At 52.1% G+C, this 21,236-nt stretch overlaps 1 protein-coding gene across 1 annotated transcript; it reads right to left on the reverse strand.

Annotated features, from left to right (window-relative positions):
* Positions 1–474: 474 nt before the first annotated feature.
* On the reverse strand, positions 475–10,596 carry CBX6 (chromobox 6). Its single transcript, XM_049884455.1, has 5 exons — positions 10,434–10,596; positions 10,214–10,257; positions 9,997–10,062; positions 9,820–9,886; positions 475–3,550 (listed from the first exon to the last, which is right to left on the reverse strand). The coding sequence occupies exons 1-5, from the start codon at positions 10,500–10,502 to the stop codon at positions 2,549–2,551; spliced, it is 1,248 nt and encodes a 415-aa protein (XP_049740412.1). The 5' UTR covers positions 10,503–10,596; the 3' UTR covers positions 475–2,548.
* Between the last annotated feature and the right edge of the window lie 10,640 nt (positions 10,597–21,236).

Below are 21,236 nucleotides of genomic sequence, written 5' to 3' on the forward strand. Positions count from 1 at the left end.
TCAGGGGTGTCCTGGTCTTTGGGGTGATGCCCCCCATGGGTGGGAGTGGTAGGACCAGATGGCCCAACAGGCTGGAAAACCAATGTAGGGGAGCAAGAAACTGAAGCGTACCTAGCCACCGGCCTTCCTGGAACAAATTACCAACAGTGGGTCCTGGCAATGGCCCCCTGCTGGCCCCCACCCCATCCTGTCCCAAAGCTCAGTTCTCCTCAGCTTCCACTTACCCTTGCAGCTTCTGGCTAGTTCCCTTTGAGCAGGAAGGATGCGGAGTAGAGAAAGTCTGGGCCCAGGACAGCAGGGAGGGCTCCCCCAGCCTTGGGCCAGGGAAGGAGGGTGGCTGGCCATGGGGCTGTCCCCATAGCGCCTCTGGGGGACCCGCCAGCCAAGTCTAGCCCTCTACCCCCTTCCCTCACATTGCCACCTCACCTGTGCAATCACTGCGTTACTATTTTTTCTTTAAATATCTTTCTCCCCACCCCCCACCCCATAGGAATCCCACAATATTTTTTCTATTTCTTTTTTTCTATTTTTTTCTTTTTTTTTGCAAAACTAATTCTTTCACTTTCCTGTCATAAAATCACCTCTGAAAACACAACTTCTTTACAAAAAAAGTCACAAATGACACAGACCCTCAGGAAAACACATTTCTATGGTCTCTGGAAAACACCTGTAATTGGTACCCAGGTGGTCGCTCGCCTGGGGGAGGGGGGATCAGGGGGGAAATCACCTCCAAGGACGGAGAAGAAATACCAGCCCTTATTTGGGGGAAAAGCCAATTGGCACTTGGAGGGCCACAGAGCCAACACAAGGGGCAGGGCAGGGTCCAGGTGTGCTGGTCCCCTCCTGTGAGGGCCCCTGTTCAACAACCTGGGGGTGGGGTTAGGGGTGGGGGTAGGACAGGCTGTGCCGAAGTCCCTGGCAGGGAGACTCAGGAGAGAGTGTTCTCCCACGCTTAGGGACAAAGGGCATCCGTTGGCTGACTGGATTCCCTTTCTGCCTCCTTCCTGCCTTCGGCTACCTGCTACCAAATCGGAAGTACCAACTGTTGCACACACGGGGGAGCTATCTGGAGCCACGACAGGGTCATGACACCCAGGTCAAACTGAGACCCTGGTAGTGGTCAGGCCAGGCTGCCAGGCCCCTGGCCCTGCTCCTGAGACCAAATACCCTCACTCTCCTGGAGCACAGCCCCTCATTGCGGCCCTGCCCCTTTGGCCTGCCTATTCTCCCAACGCCTGGCCTCAAATTGGGGCTTTGGTCTCTGCCACTGGCATAGACGCCTCACTCCCTGGCAGCACACGGAAAACAGAGGCTGCCCAGGGCCTCAGAGGCCTCTGGCTGCTTCGAGCAGGCTGGGCTGCGAGAAAGCCTCAGCGTCAGAAGCAAAACAGAGGGGGTTGAGAGGAGCTGGGGAGACCCCTGGGGAAGGTTGCCAAGCTTCCCCCTTCCTCCCCAAATCCCCAGGAAGAAGGTGAAGCTTGGAGTGGGGGTCCCCCTCTCCACCTCAGTCCGCAACATGCCATGTCTGCAGTGAAGGCCTGACTGGTCAGGCTGACCACCCCTAAGGCAGAAGGCATATGCCCTCATCACACTGGGCTGGGAAGGCAGGCCGGGTGGCTTCTGCCACCATCTCCTAAGACCCGAGCTGACTGCGAGGGAAGGTTCAGGCCTTCAATGACCCTATTCGTTCTCAAGAACTGTAAGGGTGCCATCTGGAAACCTGGGGCCTAACGCCCAATGCACATACGGATACACGCACAAACACGCCAAGGGGTGGCGGACAAACACGCACAACCGCAGCTACCGCAGCAGGCTCTTATAGCACCTTTGGTCGAGAACTGAAGGGGTCTTTAGACGCCGGGAAGCTGTGGCAGGGTGAGCTCCCTGCTACAGCCTCCCGCCTTCAAGATGGGGGTTAGGATGCTGGAGAGTGGGGATCAGGGGGACTGCTTGGGCCTCATCCCAGGGTCAGCAGGGAAGACCCATGCCTCTGACCTCGCTTCTGGTGGGAAGGCAGCGGCCGAGCCTGGCCTCATCCCTGACCTCTGTCCTGGGCCTTGCCCAAAAGATAGGAACACATCTTTGCTCCTCTGCCCGGGCATCTGGAGAGGGAAAGGAACGTGCCCGCCCTAGGTGGGGGCTCTCCAAACGGCCCCCACAGCTGCCAGGTAGCACCGAGGAATCGGGCGCTGTACATCAGAGCAGGAAGCAAGCTGGGGGAACTGAGTGGGATGTGGAGGAGCAGGTGGACCCTAGGTTCTGGGGCTCCCCAGAAACCACCCAGCGGGATCCACTGTGTGTGAGACAGAGAGGGTGCCGGGAAGGAGCACTTCTCAGCGCTCTCAGCCTGTCCTGGCCCTAACCTCTCCCACAACCTCCCCCACCCACTGGGCTTCAGGGCTCCAACTGCCCAGTCCCATCCCAGGGTCAACACTGAGCCATTTGAACAAGCAAAGCACAGGCAGGTGAGGGTGAGGGTGGGGGTGCAACAAGAGGATGACTCTGGGCAGGAGGCCCCCCCCAAAGCCCTCTCCTTGGTGGAGCCCCCTCACTTGCTGGCCCCACTGCCACCACCTCCCCCGGTGGCACCTGCCACCCCAGCCGCCACCTTCTCGAAATCCTCAGGGTTGCAGAATTCCTTGATGGTGACCGTCAGGAGATTGCTGGTGACATCGGTGACAACCACGTTGGAGCAGGGGGACATCTCGGGGCGCCAGTCCCCGGCCTCAGGCTCGGAAGAGGCACCCGCCGGCACGGGGGCTGGGGGGAGCGCCTGGCTGGGGGCAGCAGTGACATCAGGGGGAGCCCGCTTGCTGGTGGCTGCCGACTCTGCTGGGAGGGACAGGTCAAGCACCTCCGACTCACGCCAGTCGGGGGCTGATGGGCTCAGGGTCTCGGGGAGCAGCTTGGGGGGCACGTCATCAGGGTCGGAGGATGACTGCGGTGCTGGTGAGGGGCAGCCGGAGGAGCTGGAGCTGCGGGCATCGTAGGGGGCGGTGGGAGCGGCCAGGAGCAGCCCGGGGCCCTGGGGGACAGCAGTGTCGGCCTTGCTGGCAGGTGGGGGCAACAGGGGGGTGGGTGGGGGCTTGTTGTAGAGCGCAAAGGCCCCGAACTTCATGTGGCGGATCTGGGTGCGCAGGATGCTGTCGCTGAACTTCTTGCTCTTGCCGATGACACGGTTCCGTGAGGGGACTTTGGGGCGGGCGAGGGCCCCGGCCCCCTGCCCCGCAGCCCCTCCGCCTGCGGCCTTGTCGATCACCTTCAGGTTCAGGATGATGCGGTTCCGCTTGGGCTCCCGAGGCTTCACCTTGCGATTGATGATGCGCACCGTCTCGGAGAAGGGTGAGATAGGGGGGCGCAGGCCGGGGCTGCCCCCCTGGGGGTCCGGGCGGGGCAGCGGGCGGCGGGACATGCGGTGGCAGCGGCGGATGTCTTTCTTGAGCCGATGCACGGCTGCGCTGGAGTGCAGCTTGGGGGAGGAAGCACTGGCGCTCGGCTTGACAGAGAAGTGAACATCGCTGATGCGGAGGGCCTCCGCCTGGGCCCGGGCCTGCGGGGAGAGGGAGAGGGAGAGCGAAGGGCTGGGGTGGGAGCCTGTGGGAGTGGGGAGGGGTGGGCGGGGCCTGAACCCGGGCCTGAGAGGAGAGGAGCTGAGGGCGGGGCCTGGACCCGGGCCTGAGAGCAGGGGTGGGCGGGGCCTGGACCCGGGCCTGCGGGGAGAGGGAGCTGAGGGCGGGGCTGGGAGCCCGGAACCGTGCCTGAAAGCGGGCGGGTGGGGGTGGGCGGGGCCCGGACCCGGGCCTGAGAGCAGGGGTGGGCGGGGCCCGGACCCGGGCCTGAGAGCAGGGGTGGGCGGGGCCCGGACCCGGGCCTGCGGGGAGAGGGAGCTGAGGGCGGGGCTGGGAGCCCGGAACCGTGCCTGAAAGCGGGCGGGTGGGGGTGGGCGGGGCCCGGACCCGGGCCTGAGAGGAGAGGGAGCTGAGGGCTGGGCAGGGAGCCTGCGGGGGCTGGGCCTGGCCTGGGAGCGGAGCAAGGGGCGGGGCCTACGGGGTAGGCGTGTTGGCGGGGGCCACGCCTGGGCTGCGGGGAGGGGGGAGCAAGGGGCTGGGCAAGGGGCCTGGGCAGTAAAGCAGGCGGCTGTGTGGGGTCTGAGCAAGGAGGTGGACAGGGCCTTCAGGGAGAGCAGGGGGCTGGGCAGTATTCTGCATGCAGGAGCAAGGTGCTGGACAGGAGGCCTGGGCCGGAGGGGGGGGGGGGTGGGTGAGGGGCCTGGGCCTACCGGGATGGGGAAAAGGAGGGGCTGGGTGAGACCAGGCCTGTGGGGGAGAGTGAGGGGCTGGGCTCAGCAGGGGCCTGGGCCTGTGCGTGGTAAGGAGGGGGCTGGATGGGGGTGCTCAGGACTCCCGCTGGCCTCCTCTGGATGCCTGGTGCCAGCGGTCCACAGGCAGTCTCTCACTACACCACCCTGAGAGCCTCAGGGAAGGAGTGGTGCTCATGCCCCATCTAAAGGTGAGGAGGCTGGGGCTCAACAAGGTGAAGCAACTTGCCAAAGGTCAGAGGGCAAATGAGGACCTCAGTCCAGGCCCAACTCCAAGACCTAACCTTTCCCTACCACCACGACCCCTGCTAGCTTTTCCCAGGATCCCTTCTCTACATGAGCCCCTGGTCAGAAGTGGCATACAACAACAATCAGGACAGGGTTTGTATGCACAGGACAGCAGCCCTTTGCTCAGATGCCCCAGGTGCCCCCTGCTCTGGGAAGCATCCCAGCCGAGCCTGGTACTCCTTGGTGGAAATCTGGCAACAGACAGGAGGGCGGAAGTTCACCCTGCTCCACCCCATGCCTGAGCCCTACTGGGCTTGAGTCCCAATGCCCTGAGCTTTCGCTTGCCTTCAAATGGGCTGCACCTGTGACCTGGGGTACCTCTGGAACAGTGCCTCGCCCCCTCGACTGAGGTGGGGCCCATCTTCTAGGCTCTCAACCACTGCACTTCCCTGCCTGGGTCTGACTCATTTGTCTGCCCCATGCGGCCCAGGGCCTGAACTAATCAGCACAAATGATAGCAAGGCCGGCTATAATCCAAACCAGTCAGAAACGGGTTTAGTGGGGGGATGGCCTAGATGTGGGACCACCGCTCTACTCTTTGAGCCAAGATGGCTTCGGGGCAAATGGCTGAGCAGAGGCTGTGGACAGCCAGGGATATTGTCCCGCGCTCCTGGGCCCAGCTGCACCTCCTTACCTGCCCCCCGACCACCAGGTGTGGGGTCCCTCTAAAGCCCAGAGCTCTACAGCAGCTCACACTCCACTTCACAGCAAGATGTGGGCTGTGGCAGGGCCCTCAGAAACCCATCTCCAGTCCAAACCACTCATTATTAGGTGACACTAAAAAGAGAGAAGAAGCCCTGTGCCATGGCTAAGTGCTTGGCTACTAACAGAAAGGTTGACCCAGTGCCTCTGCGGGAGAAAGATCTGGCGTTATTAATGTCTTTGAGTCGATTTCGACTCATAGAGACCCATGTGACGGGGTAGAACTGACCCATAGAGTTTTCTAGGCTGCAATCTTCACAGGAGCAAATTGCCACGTCTTTCTCCCACGGAGCCACTGGGTGCATTCAAACTGCCAACATTTTAGTTAGCAGCCGAGCACTTAACCATTGCGCCAAGAGAACTCTCTCTAGAAAACCCTATGAGGCAGTTGTACTCTGTCACATGGGGTCGCTACGGGTCAAAAATCAGCTCGACGGCACATAATAGAGGACAAGGGGCTTGCCAAGGACAAGGAAGCCCTCCTCTTCCGCCGCCAGTCTTCTGCCACAAAAGACAGGTTAACGAGTCAGCCAGCTGCTGGGGCTACAACTTCAAACAAATATGGCCTCCACCCCAGGGGCTGTGCTCTGTTACAGGGAAGACAAGTTACACATGGTCAAAACACAGAGTGAGCTGGTGTAATAAAGGAGGATCAGGAGCTGGGGGAGCACAGACGGGGCACCGACCAGGCTTGCAGGAGGTGACATCAAAGCTGGCCCTGAAGCATAAGTAGGAGAGAATCCTGGCCCCCTTATGAGCACTGACTGAGCCCCAGGCACAGATCTCAGGGCGAGGTGGGCTGTGGAAGGGCCCCTGCAAATAGACACAAATGCTGCAGGCAGACAGAACCCCACGGGTCAGGTCTCTGGGTGTGAGCGCTCAGAGGGATCAAGGAACTGAAAGCAATGGCAGGGACAGCCTGAGGGCAGGGACAATGGGGCACCACTGGATCTGTTTTACATGGCTCCTGGAGGAAATGACAGGTGAGGGCAGGGAGACTAGTCAGGCGTCTACTGCAGCCATCCAGGTGGGGAATGGAGAGGAAGCACACTCCCACGGTAAGTCTATGAGCTTCCTGAGTGGGACCTGTGGTTTGTGGTCGCCTAAGTTCCCCTCTCTACATCCCCATCCCAAGCCTAGCAGAGCACTGGACACCTAACCAGCACCCGGGAGGTAGCCTTATACTCCTGTCAAACAAGATTAGACTGTATTTTACTGCAATCCCCAGAAATGGTGTTTGCTGAATACGAGAGGATGGTTTATTTAGAATGTGGCCCTCACCCTCCAGGAAGACGCACATTTTAACATTAGCCAAGGGCCTCCTGGGGCTGAATCAGCGATAAATCCTCTGGCCACTAGGTGGTAGCACACAGGCTCAGGCTGCCCTGTGCCAGTGCTGCCACCTCCACCTGCCCAAGAGGCAGCTGAGCCACCCAGTCCTCATGTCAGCTCCCCAGGGACTGGGCCCCTCACACCCCTTCCCAGACAAAGGCAGGAAAAAGCCCAGGCTTCCTTGGCATGGCAAGCAGAGCCCCCCACTCCCCTGACCCCTTGGGGTGTTTACTCTCTCTGCACACTGCCCGGGCTCCCAGGTTTCTGTAATTAGGGGTTTGCCAGTCTGTGCGGGAGAGTGGCAGAGTGTGGGCAAACATTAGACCTGGGACGAAACCAGCTGTCTGTGCCTCACTTTCCCCATCTGCACTCTCATAACAGTACCTACTGCAGGCGGCTCCTGTGACTACCAAATAATATCTGTCACCTGCAGAGCACAGTGCCTGGCACACAGCAAGTACTCAGTAATTACGAAATAAATCCACAGGTGGTGGGTTTATGAGCAATAATGTTGTTCTAATGTATGGTTTTCAAATTGTCTATGAGGGACGTTTACTTTGATAATTTCTAAATAATATAAGAAACTGGTTTACTTGGCTCCCCAGACCCCTAAGGTTGAGAATTCTTTGAAGGCTGGACCTGGATCTTCTTCATTTCTGGGTCTTATGCATATGACTGTAGTTACTGCCTAAAAAACCCCGGCACTGTTGAGTCAATTACTGCCTAGTGAAGTGAAAATGGTAAGTGCAGCCAACACATTTCTTGAACTCTGGGTGACAGGCAAGGCTCTGAGGGCTTGGCAGGTACTAGAGCCCCTACAGAAGGTTAAGAGGCCTAGACTCTGCCACTGACTAGCTGTGTGACAGTGGGCAAGTTATTTAACACCCCTGGCCTCAGTTTCCCCACCTGAAAAATGAGGGTAGTGGAACATACTTAGTGGGCTCCTGTTCCCCTTGGAACAGCTCCTGCCACAAAGTAAGTGGTCTAATTGTCATCTGTTTACCACACCACACTGCCTCTCAGGTCAAAGAACCCACAGTACACTCGGTTCCAACCAAGCTGATTTCCACGGCCCCTTGTAAATAGCTGTATCACACTCATGCTTCCTGTTTTGAAAGGTCCAGCTGGAGGTCTTCTCCATCCCCTGCCCCACCAACCCCACAGCCCTCATGGTCTCCTGTGCATGTTCACCTTTCCCCCTTAACCTAACGCATACTCCTTGAGGGACAGGATAAAGAAAAGAAGCCAAGATGAAGTCAGGAAGTTGGGCAGTGGGACCACAGGTAAGCCACTTTCCCTCTGTGGGCCTTGATTTCCTCATCTGCCAAAATGGGTTAATAATTCCCACTTCACAGGGCTGTTGAGAGGACTAAAGGAAAGAATCCATGTGGGGGGCTCAGCACTGTGTTAGGCCCATAGTCAACTCAAGAACTAGAAAAAAATCAAAACCCATTATTGTAAAGTCGATTCAGACTCATAGAGGCCCTATAGAACAGAGTAGAACTGCCCCATAGGGTTTCCAAGGCTGTAAATATCTACAGGAGCAGACTGCCACATCTCTCTTCCGTGGAGCGACTTGTGGGTTCGAACTGCTGACCTTTTGGTGAGCAGCTAAGCACTTAACCACTGTGCCACCAGGGCTCCCCAAGACCTACCAAAAAACAAACAAAAAAAACCCATGTTGTGAATCAAAGCTGTCATTACTCGCTTCATCGCTAGAGGGGGCCCCCGGTGCGCTGAGAAGCTGTCACGCAGCTCATTAGCACGCCTGCTGCTCCGCCCATCTCTCCTAAGAAGCATCAAGGGTTAAGGTTGCTCCGTGGAACCCAGAAGATGTGTGTAGGTGGGTGGGGGAGGGCATTTAAATATGGAATCCTGAAAACCAACATTTTCTTCACTTCTCCTTTAAACCCAAAGCAAACCCTTACACATACAGAGTCCTTTCTGGGGCGGCGGGTGGATGCTCAACTCCCCAGGAGCCCTACTGCACCCTTGGTGGGCTTTGAACCTTTTGGGCAAAGTGGAGATTGCCACGTTCTCACAGTCTTCTCTGCAAAGAGGCCTCAAAGTCACAACCTGTTTGGGTGGGAAGGGGTTTGCCCAGACATCCCTAAGCACTAACCAGATTACTGAGGCCACCTGGGGAGTTCCGCCTGCAGCCTTGCCTGCCACGTCGGGTCACGCACCTTCCCTTCCCCAGACGCTGTTCTCCCTCACCAAAATACCCCCAAACCCAAGATGGCATCCCCTGGACCTCGGCTACCTCCCTTGCCATGGCTAATCTGCTTTGCGTTCAATGACCAAGGTTCTACTTTAGAAACAACCAGGGGTGGGGGAAACTGAGGCTCACAGCCGTGAAGCCAGCGGCCCAGTCTGGGTACTAAACTTAAAGTTAATTGATTTAAGGTCAAATTTAAGTTGAAACCCCATGCCAGGAAGAAGGAAGAGATGTGGCACACAAACCCTACTAGTGCTCTAAGAGGTGGAAAAGGGGAGGCATGCAGACCAAACCCTGAGAGGCAGACAGGCAATGGGGGTCGGGGAGGCAGGTGGCCCACAAATGCCTCCCCCTGTGCGGAGGCAAAGCAAGGGAGGCATTTGCCCCCAGGCGCAAGTCCAAGGGACGAGTCTGGCCAGCGAATCACTACCCCCCCTCCCCGGGATCGACAAGGCTGGCGGGTGGCGGGCGCAAACTTACAGACTGTCCCTGGGTGCTGTTACCCTGGCTATGGCTCTGCCCCTGTGTCCTGCCATGACGCCATGAGGGGGACTGCACTTAGCTTCTCCAAGGTTCTAACTCTGGGCAAAGGCGTAACAGCTCAAGGGTGGGGGAGTCGAGCAGAAGGTGGTCCCTCCTGGCCACCCCTCAGGTGGGCAGCCCCCACCTGCCTCATTCACCCCCTTTCCGAGCCCTGCCAGGCGCTGGTTTTCGTCAGCGAGAATTCTTCTCCCCCCGCCCCCCCCAACACCACTCTCAGGCCCCTCTTTCCGAAGCGGGAGCTGGCCAGGGCCTGCTGCCAAGGGCTTGTCGGGGGCTCACAGTCACCCTCCTGCCAGCTGGGGCCCCTCTGGAAAGGACCGCCCGCATGGGCGGCCGCGGATCCGTCCCTCCCTTCCAGGCCCCGTGCTGGGCCGGGGCTGGGGCCCGAGAGGGGGCTGCTGGGGTTGGGCCAGGTTACCTTCAGGAGGAAAGTTTTGGGCTTGGGTCCCCTCTTCTTAGGCCCATACAGCTCACGCTCCCTCTCTCTGCGTCAGAGAAACGCCAGTGGTTAAAAAGCGCCCCTTCCCCGGCCCCTCTCCGCGCCGCCCTCCCGGCCCTCTGCCTCCCCGCGCCCCGGCCAGCGTCCCAAACTCACTTCTGCTCGAAGGCTGCGATGAGCCGCGAGTCCAGGATGTTTTCCTCCGGCTCCCAAGTGCTGTACCTGCCGAGAGACCCGGGAACAAAATAAAAAACGAGAGCCAGACAGGCAAAGGCGCACGCCGAGCGAGCCAACGTGCGCACCAAAAAAATAAAAAAAGGCCGCGGCACCCACAGCCTCCCCCCACCCCGCCCCTGGCCCCCGCGACACTCACTTGATCGCCCACCCCTTCCATTTCACCAGGTACTCGATGCGCCCCTGAAAAACAGAACGAAAAAAGGGGGGAGTGGGGGGCGGGGAGGATGCGGGGACGCGAGGCGGCGGCAGCGCGGGGGTGGCGAGGGAGCCCGGCTAGCGGAACCGTAGCGCCCAGACCGCCGTGTACGCGGGCAAGGGCTGCGGAGAGAGGCGGCCAGCCCGGGGCGACGGCTCACCTTTCGGATCCGCCGCTTGATGATGGATTCGGCCGCGAAGACCCGCTCACCCACTGCAGACAGCTCCATCTTGCTCAGAGGCACCCACAGCCCATAATACTCCCTGCTCCCGCGGCCGGTGCTGCACCGCTCGCGCACGCGCCGCAGCGCACAGGCCCCGGCGGGCGGGCGCGCGGCGGGGCGCGCGCTCGCGCTCCAGCTGCGGACCGTCACGTGACTCTCCCGGCCGGCGCGCCGTTGCCAGGGCCTCCCCCTCCCCCGGGGCGGTTGCTAGGGAAAGTGAGCGCTCGCGGGGCGGGGGCGCGCGCTGGCTCTTAAAGGGGCACCGCCTGGCGGTGAGAGAGGCGCGCGGAGACTGGGGGACGTTCCGCTTGTGCGAAGCCCGCTCAGGCGCAGAGCTGTCTTACACGTTCTCCCCTCCTCGCCATCATCCCGGCCCCCGACAGCGGGCGCCTTCCCCCCGTCCTTTAACCCCGTGCGGGTCTCGCCAGGCCCCAGATGGGGAGGGCGACGGAGCTCTTAATTACGACTCTGCAGCCTCTGCGCATCCTCCCAGCACAAGTTTGCAAACAGTTAAATATGATACAGCAGAAATGCATTTGCTTCTGCCTTGCCAGGCCCTGCGGGGATTTTTAAAAAACACTGACCCCCCCCCCTTTTCATTATCCAATATTTATGCATTCGTGGGAGTGTGGTTTTGTAACTAGTTCAGATAAATTAAAACAAAAAACGCCACAGCAGAACAGGAGGGGTGCAGTGGATGGGGCCGAGGGAGGAAGGCCGAGGTGATCTTGTATAGCTGTCCTCTGACCGGGTCTTGGGCGGCGGCACCTGCCTTCACCCAGGAGGCCCGGTGAAGACCGCAGCGGGGACAATGTGGCAGTAATGGAAAGCAAGGGGGGCCGCACCCTGGATTGGGCCCCCACGCGGGTCATCCTTGGGTCACTCGGCAGAAACCGCCCTGGCGGTCATATCTATGTGTTTTCTGATTCCCAGGCCCCCTGGTCGCGTCACTCTCCTGCCGCCTGCAGCTTCTCCGTTGGTTCCGCCATTGCTCAGGAGGAGACCAGACCCCTGCTTCCATTCTGAGGAGGGGCTGGGAGATCTTGAGCTGTCCTGGAATAGACACAAAGTAGCCCTGCCCCACAAAATGCTGTCTTTCTTTCATTTTGAAATGATTTAAACTTCATTTTTCATTGCACCAGTAGTCTTGTTCTTTGTTAAAAAAAAAAAAAAAGAAGAAAGAAAATACAGATAAGGGGGGAAAACCCAACCGTTTATAATCTCCCTGAGAGAAAACCTTTAACATCCTGACGAATCTTTCCAGCCTCTGATTTAGGCCTGTATAAACACACACACACACACACACATACACACACACATTACATACATGTTCTTTTTTTTAAAAAAAAAAAACAAAATAGGATGGTACTATTCACTCCGTTCTGGAACCCACTTTTCTCTCTTAATGACATAAAGTGGACATCTTTCTGTGTCATTAGATACAGATCTCACGGTCATGTTAGTGACTGTGGTGGAGCCAAGACGGGGGTGGGGAGGAATCAGGGTGTGTTAAGGGTCAGAGTTGTCTCTTGCTGACATTACTCGTTTATTAGAAAAGAGGATTTTTACGTTTCTGTGCTACAACACCAATTCTTGTGGCTTCAAATCAACCCCGTCAAAATTTCAGCTTTTGGTTCCTGCATCCCTGCTGATTTGTCCAATTATTAAAAAATGGGAGAAATCCCTGCCCCCTCCTTAAAATCCCTACACTACCTGAGAAACAGCCATCTGCCCACCACCCCAAGGTGAGCTGGGGCGCACAAGTGGATGATGGAGAGCCGCCTTCCAAGAGATGGATGGGCAGGTGAGCCATACAGGTGTGTGTATGAGTGTGTGTGTGTTCAGCTGCAGGAGACAGGCAGCAGGATAGGCAGGTAAGCATTAATCCCTTTGTTAGTTCCTTCAACAAGCATTTGTGAGCTCTTGTGAAGAGTCAGGCTTTAGGGTAAACTGTCAGGAAACAAAGATGCCCCAGGCTTGAGGTCCTCAGTTATCAGGTGAGCAGACACCTGCCATATGGTGTGCCTAGTGCAAGAATAAAGGTGTATTAGGTTCCTATTGCTGCCGTAATAAATTACCACAAATTTAGTGGCTTAAAATGACATGAATGTATTATCTTACAGTTCTGGAGATCAGAAGTCCAAAATCATTGTCACTGGGCTAAAGTCAAGGTATTGGCAGGACTGTTCCCTTCTGTAGGCTCTCGGGGAGAATTCATTTCTTGCCTCTTCTAGCTTTTAGTGGCTGCTGGCATTCCTTGGCTCACAGCTGCACCACTCTGATGTCTGCTTCCGTTATCACATCAACTTCCTCTGAGTGTCGTCCTGCGTCCTTCTTATAAGGATCCTTGGGTTTACACTGGGTCCACTGGATACTCCAGGATAATCTTCCCATTTCAAGATCCTTAACCTAACTGTGTCTGTACAGTCTCCTTTACTATGTAAAATAACATATTCACAGGTTCCGGGGATTAGGACATGGACATCTTTGAGGGGCCTTTACTCCACTTGGGAGTATAAATAAGGGATTAGCCCACTGCCTGAAGGAGGACACACTGGAAGGGCTACTTAGAGGTGGGGACATCTAATTTGGCATTTGAAAGATGAGTAGGAATTTGCCTGCAAGTGAAGAATGAGAAGAGCATCCCAGGTAGGGGGATCAACTTGAGTGAAAATTTTACAGCATGAGTGTGCCTGCAATTTGGGACTGGTAAACAGTGGAATTATACCACATTTTTTTTCTTGCTTTGACCAATAGAATGAGGTTGTCAAAGCAAGCCTTGAGGTGTGGTAAGAGAATTCAAACAAGGCCCTCAGGATTCCTGCTGCCATCCCCGTCCCCCGTGTACAGGTCTTGTATAATCCCCTCCCTTCGAGTGTGGGTGGAATTTATGAATATGCTGGGATTTTACTCATGGCTAGGTTGCATTGTATGGCAAAAGTAAAAGAATTTTGCCTGGTGGTGCAAATCGTTTGGTCCCAAATACTAGCCTAAAAGTTAGCAGTTTGAACCTATTGAGAAGTGCCATGGAAGAAAGGGCTGGTGATCTGCTTTTGTAAAGATTACTGCCAAGAAAACCCTATGGAGCACTTAAACACACGGGATCACCATGAGTTGGAATAGGCTTGATGGCAACAAGTAGTCAGTAGACTTTGAGCTAATCAAAAGGGAGATTAACCTGGCCTGACCTAATCAAGCGAGCCCACTCTTTAAAAGTGGGTTCAGGCTTTTCCTGAAGGGACAAATTCACAGGGCTTCTAACAAGCTCTTCCCAGTTCAGTCATGACCTATGAAGTGAAACCAGAACAGACCCGAATTTGTAAAAATTATGGGTCAATGCCCTGTTAGAAACTTAATCTCCCTTTTAAAGAAAACAAGGGCAGCGTGCACATCACATAGCAACCAAATTTCTTGACCAGCAGAGTTGTAAACAGCAGTGCCCGGATCAAAGATGGCAGCCAACCACGTCGCTTTGAATGGGTATTGCCCTCCACAGTCATGGCAATAACTCAGCCTCCTGCAATAAGTGCTTGAAATGCTCACTATGCCTCTTCTGAGTCTTCCATTGTAGGGCTTCGACCTGTAATTTTTCCTGTTCTGGTTACCGTTCCTGTACACCAGCATTTTACAAAATCGAGTCTGTTCTGATTTTGCTGCTTTGGCCATGACTCAACTGGGAAGAACCAGTTCTAAGCTCTGGAAATTCAAAGCAGCAGAAAAACTTTTCTGTTGTCCTTGAAGAAGCAAACAGCCGTGTTGTGGAGGAGGCCACATGGCAGGCAACAGTGGGTGCCCTCTAGGCGCTGAGGCCTCAGTCCTACAATCACAAGGACCTGAATTCTGTCAACACCCAGTGAGCTTGGAAGAGGACCCTGGGCTTCTGCTGAGATAGCAGCCTCACTGAAGCCATGGTTTCAGTCTTGTAAGACCCCGAGCCAACTCGTTAAGCTGCTCCTCGACTTCTGACCTACAGAAACTGCAAAATAATAAATGAGTGTTGTTTTAAGCTGCTAAGTATGTGTTACATAGCAATAGAAAACTACCACCACTCGTCTGTTGTTTGTCATTCTTTGGTGGCTTGCATGTTGTTGTGATGCTGAAAGCTATTCAACTGGTATTTCAAATATCAGCAGGGTCACCCATGGTGGACAGGTTTCAGCTGAACTTCCAGACTAAGACAGATTAGGAAGAAGGACCTGTCAGTCTACTTCTAAAAAAAAAAAAAAAGGCTAGTGAAAACCTTATGAATAGCAGCAGGACATTGTTTAATATAGTACCAGAAGACAAGCACTTCAGGTTGGAAGGCACTTAAAATATAACTGGGGAAGAGCTGCCTCCTGAAAGTAGAGTGATCGTAAAGACATGGATGGAGTAAAGCTTTTGGGACCTTCATTTGCTGTTGTGGCACGACTAAAAATGAGAATAAACAGCTGCAAACATCCATTAATGGCTGGAACATGAAATGCACAAAGTATGCATCTAGGAAAATTGGAATTTGTCAAAAATGAAATGGAATGCATAAAGATGTTGATGCTAGACATTAGTGAGCTGAAATGGAGTGGTATTGGCCATTCCGAATCAGACAATTATAGGGTCTACTATTCCAGGAATGACAAATTGAAGAGGAATAGCATTCCATTTGTTATCAAAAAGAACATTTCAAGATCTATCCTGAAGTACAACACTGTCAGTGATAGGATAATATCCATATGCCTACAAGGAAGACCAGTCAATACAACTATTATTAAATTTTACGCACCAACTACTAAAGCCAAAGGTGAAGAAATTAAAGATTTTTACCAGCTTCTGCAGTCTGAAATTGATCAAACATGTGATCAAGATGCATGATAATTACTGGTGATTGGAACGAGAAAGTTGGAAACAAAGAAGAAAGGTTGGTAGATGGACAATATGGCCTTGGTGACAAACAAAAGAAAACAAAACAAAAAAATACTGGAGAGCACATGATAGAATTTTGCAAGACCAATGACTTATTCATTCTAAATACCTTTTTTTCAACAACATAAATATTGACTATACATATGGACCTTGCCGGATGGAATATATAGGAATCAAATTGACTACATCTGTGGAAAGATAAGATGAAGAAGCTCAATATCATCAGTCAAAACAAGGCCAGGGGCCACCTGTGGAACAGACCACTGATTGTTCATATGCAATTTCAAATTGAAGCTGAAGAAAATTAGAACAAGTCCTTAAGAGCTAAAGTACAACTTTGAGTAAATCTCATCTGAATTTAGAGACCATCTCAAGAATAGATTTGAGGCACTGAACACTAATGATCAAAGAGCAGACGAGTTTGGGATGGTATCAAAGACATCATACATAAAGAAAAAAAGGTCATTAAAAAGAAAGAAAAGAGCAAAATAGACGTCAGAAGAGACTTTGAAACTTGCCCTTGAACGTGAGTAGCTAAAGGGAATGGAAGAAATGATGAAGTAAAAGAGCTGAACAGAAGATTTCAAAGGGAGGCTCAAGAAGACAAAGTAAAGTATTATAATGAAATGTGCAAATACACAGAGTTAGAAAACCAAAAGGGAAGAACACGCTTGGAATTTCTCAAGGTGAAAGAACTGAAGAAAAAATTCAAGCTGCAAGTTGTAATATTGAAGGATTCTATGGGGGGAAATATTAAATGACAGAGGAAGCATCAAAAGAAGATGGAAAGTATACACAGAGTTACTGTACCAAAAAGAATTGGTTGATGTTCAACTATCTCAGGAGGCAGCATATGATCAAGAACCAAAGGTATTGAATGAAGAAGTACAAACTGCACTGAAGCTATTGGCAAAAAACAAGGCTCCAGGAATTGATGGAATATCAATTGAGATATTTCAACAAACGGATGCAGCACTGGAGGTGCGCACTCATCTATGTCAAGAAATTTAGAAGCAGCTACCTGGCCAACCAACTGGAAGAGATCTATATTTATGCCTATTCCCAAGAAAGGTGATCCAACAGAATGAGGAAATTATTGAACAATATTATTTACATTACACACAAGTAAAATTTTGCTGCAGATCATTCAAAAACGGTTGCAGCATACATGTACAGGGAACAGCCAGAAATTCAAGCCAGTCTGAGGGATATCGTTGCTGATGTCAGATGGATCCTGGCTGAAGGCCTAGGATACCAGAGATGTTCACCTGTGTTTTATTGACTATGCAAAGGCATTTAACAGTGTGGATCATAACAAATTATGGATAACATTGTGAAGAATGGGAATTCCAGAACACTTAACTGTGCTCATGAGGACCCTGTACATAGACCAAAAGGCAGTTGTTTGGACACAATAAGGGCATACAGAGTGATTTAAAATCAAGAAAGGTATGCTTCAGGGTTGTATCCTTTCACCATACTTACTCAATCTGTATGCTGAGCAAATAATCTGAAAAGCTAGACTATATGAAGAAGAATGTGGCATCAGGATTGGCGGAAGACTTGTTGACAACTTGCGATATGCAGATGACACAACCTTGCTGAAAATGAAGAGGACTTGAAGCACTTACTGATAAAGATCAAGTCCTTCAGAATGAATTACTCTTCAACATAAATAAAACAAAAATCTTCCCAACTGGACCAATAAGATTGAAATTGTCAAGGATTTCATTTTACTTTTTTTTTACCATCAATGCCCATGGAAGCAGCAGTCAAGAAATCACACGACACATTGCATTGGGCAAATCTGCTGCAAAAGACCTCTTTAAAGTGTTGAAAAACAAAGATGTCACCTTGAAGACTAAGGTGCATGTGTCTTGGTCATCTAGTGCTGCTATAACAGAGATACCACATGTGGACGGCTTTAACAAAGAGAAATTTATTTTCTCACAGTCTAGTAGGTTACAAGTCCAAATTCAGGGCATCAGCTCCAGGGGAATGCTTTCTCTGTCCTCTCTGGAAGAAGGTCCTTGTTATCAGTCTTGGTTTAGGAGCTTCTCTGTGCAGGAACCCCAGGTCCAAAGGACACACTCTGCTCCTGGTGCTGTTTTCTTGGTGATATGAGGTCCCTATCTCTGCCGGCTTCCCTTTCCTTTTCTCTTTTGTAAGATAAAAGGTGGTGCAGGCCACACCCCAGGGAAACTCCTTTTACATTGGATCAGGGATGTGACTTGGGTAAGGGTGTATACAATCCTACCGCAATCCTCTTTAACATAAAATTACAATCACAAAATGGAAGACAACCACGCAATACTGGGAATCACGGCCTAACCAAGTTGACACATATTTTGGGGGAGCACAATTTAATCCATGACAGTGCGCCTGAGTTGTGGTATTTTCAGCTGCTTCATATGCATGTGAAAGCTGGACAATGAATAAGGAACACTGAAGAATAGATGCCTTTGAATTATGGTGTTGGTGAAGAATATTGAATATACCACGGACTGCCAAGAGAAGGAACAAATCTGTGTTGGAAGAAGAAAAACCAGAATGCCCCTTAGAAGTAAGTATGGCAAGACTATGTCTCACATACTTCGGCCACGTTATCAGGAGAGATCAGTCCATGGAGAAGGACATCACGCTTGGTAAATTAGAGGGTCAGTGAGAAAGACGAGGACCCTCAACGAGATGGATTGATACAGTGGTTCCAATGATGGTCTCAAGCGTAACAACAATTGCGAGGATGGCGAAGGACCAGGCAGTGTATTGTTCTGTTGTACATGGGTTCACTGTGAGTCGGAGCCAACACGACGGCACCTACAACAACAACAGCATCATAAGAATTTACCATAAATGGGTTCAAAGTTGGGACACAGCTCATGTTTAAAGTTGACGGGGTCTCTGGGACCAGTTGCTCCTCCCACAAGGGCACCAAGACTTAGTGACCTCCATCAGCTAGAGTGTGGTTGGGACTCGTGGACTGTGTCTCTGTGTCCCTGGTCCCAAGGACCTGTGGTTGCTTAGTAAACATCGGCTCAACACTGAAGGAAAGAATGCACTGAAACCTGGACTATGCCCAGGGGTAGGGAGAAAGGCCTTTGCTAAAAAGTACCTGCCTGCACTTGGGAAGGATTGAGGGAGGTGGGGGAGGGATGCTTGTCACGGGCTTAGAATGTCAGCCTGGTGTTGCTGAGACACTTAGACTGTCTCTTGAGGCTTTATACAATGTCAGAATTGGAAAAGAATATCTTAGCTCTTCTCCCATTGAAGATCTTTCCAAGTTCACTTTCCTAGGGTGGATTGTGCCCTTCCTGAGGCCAAAAGGCAGTGCCCTGAGCTTGGAACCACAGCCGCAGGCCTTCATTCTGTTCCCAGGTTGAGGTGCTGGAGGGCTGGACTATGGTTATAGTACAATAGGCTAGCATCATGTGTGCATTTAACTCAACTCAGAATCAAATCATGCACTTGTTTCTATGATTTAAAAAATATAAAATTGTATTCTGCAGATGTATTTATTACTCTGTACTGTTCGTTGTTAGCTGCCGTTGAGTCAGCCCCCGACTCATGGTGACCCCATGCACAATGGCAGTCATACCATTACGATCCATAGGGTTTTCACTGGGCTGATTTTTGTCCTGGTCCATCTTAGTCTGGAAGCTCCGCTGAAACCTGTTCAGCGTCATAGCAACACACAAGCCTCCACTGATAGATGGCTGGTGGCTGCACACGAGGTGCGTTGGCCTGGAATTGAACTTGGGTCTGGTGCATGGAAGGTAAGGAGTCTACCACTGACCAACCACTGCCCCTCCTTTGTACTGTACATTACTGCAACATCACCCCTTGTATGTTTGTCTCAGGTGGTCACGTGCAAGCAACTTGTTAAAGAAGTGCTCACGGGGAGACTGCTAAGGGAGTGGGTGCAGCAAGGCAGGAAAGGGGAGGGAGGCCAAGCAGGGAGCAAGGGTGTTGTCTCAGGGGAAGTCGTGTGTGGGTGCCCCAGCCAGACCCCGCAGGGGAGAGCCCTGGAGTGTAAGTTACTCCTACCCAGGCCCAGGTTAAAGGCTGCAGGTAAGGAGGGTGGATGCTAAGTAGGGAAAGGAGTGTAAATTCCCAGGCACGTCCTGCTTTCTACCTGTATGGGCAACGGGGCTTCAGTGTCCTGGGGGTAGTCTTCTGAAGGACAGCCACAGATGCCGCTGTTGGGAGAGTGCACAGAGTGGGGTGGGAGACGTGAAAAAGGGATCCCAGGGGATCTGGGTGGAGAACAGATATTACTGAAAAAGGCTGAGACACAAATCAATGTATAGGGGTGCTTCATGGGTTCCTCAAACACTTCAAGCTTGTTTGCACCCAGGCCCTTTGCACTTGCATTTCTTTGCCTTCTCCCAGGGACACTCGAGTGTTCTCCAGACGCTTTCTTATGCTTTCCAGCCTCTTCTCAGTCGACACCTCCTCAGAAAGGTTTCCTCAGAAAGGTCACTTTCTATTCCCTTAGCCTTCTTATTTTTCCCTCCCAGCCCTCATCACTACCTGATGTTACATTAACCATTTGTTTAATATTAACCATTTGTTTAACTCCTTCACTAGACTCCAAGCTCTGCAGGTGCAGGAACTTTGCCCCATCCTATCTCTAGCACTAGCACAGGGCTCTGCACATAGTAGGTCCTCAATAAATATTTGTTGAACGCACAAATGAGTCATTGAAGTGATTTTCAAGAGTCATTTTGAGTAAATGCCATGTGTAGGGATTCAGACTCAGGAAACACTCACTGGGAGCCCCTGGGTGGTGCAAATGTGTAACACACTCAGCTACTAACCAAAAGGCTGATGGTTTGAGTCCACCCACAGTCACTGTAGAAGAAAGGCCTGACAATCTGCTTCTGAAAAACCAGCCACTGAAAAGCCTGTGGAGCACAGTTCTACTCTGACACACGTGGGGTCGCCATGAGTAAGAGTCTACTCAACGGCCAGTGGTGCTGGTAAGCGCTCACTGGGTACCTCCTTCCCTCCCCGTGCGGAGCTCCGGAATGCAAAGATGGAGAAGATGGGATTCCTGCCCTTGAGGAACTGAGGTGCATGGAGAGACGAATGTGCGAGCAGATACAATTTGAGCTGGGCATCTTTTAGCTGTCAACCTCACTAAGCCTCAGTTCTCTCCGTCTGTAAAATGGCAGTAAAACCTTACCTTGTAGGGTTATTGTGAGGATGAAAAGATAACATATGTGTGGAACTGGGAACTCTGTCAGGCACACAGTAGGTCTGTGACAGTGGAAGTGTATGTATATGCCTCAGGGTGGCCTCAGATCTAAAGAGAGAGAGATCCACACACACAAAATGTATACATTTACAGATACACTTTTCTGCCACTGAAAGTCCGTTTATTGGATCAGCTTTAGAAATTGAAACTGTGTTGGCCAAAAATAACAACAGAAACAATTTATATAGAATTTGTTATGTTTCAAAGACTCTTCCGAAAGCTTTACATACAATGTTAACTAGCTTAATCCTCAAAAGAATTCTAGAAGGTTATCATTCCTATGTCACTGTTGAGGATGCTGGATTCCTACCCAAATGGGAAAAACACTGAAATGGACAAAACTATGGTCATAATACAGGCTACCATTTAATAACATTTGTTATATTTGATTTGTTTTTCACAGCAAATCTCTATGTGACTACTATTATTATTTCCATTTTACTGATGAGGACACTGAGCCTTCCAAGGATAAAGTCAAGTCAGGTTAGGAACTGGCAGAATCAAGACTGAAAGACGATCTGTTGATTCAAAACCTGGGCTCTCTCTACCTGGCCACACTGCCTTCTGCAAAATTTGTGATTCAA

This window comes from Elephas maximus, chromosome 4 (assembly GCF_024166365.1).
Source record: "Elephas maximus indicus isolate mEleMax1 chromosome 4, mEleMax1 primary haplotype, whole genome shotgun sequence".
NCBI lineage: Eukaryota > Metazoa > Chordata > Mammalia > Proboscidea > Elephantidae > Elephas > Elephas maximus.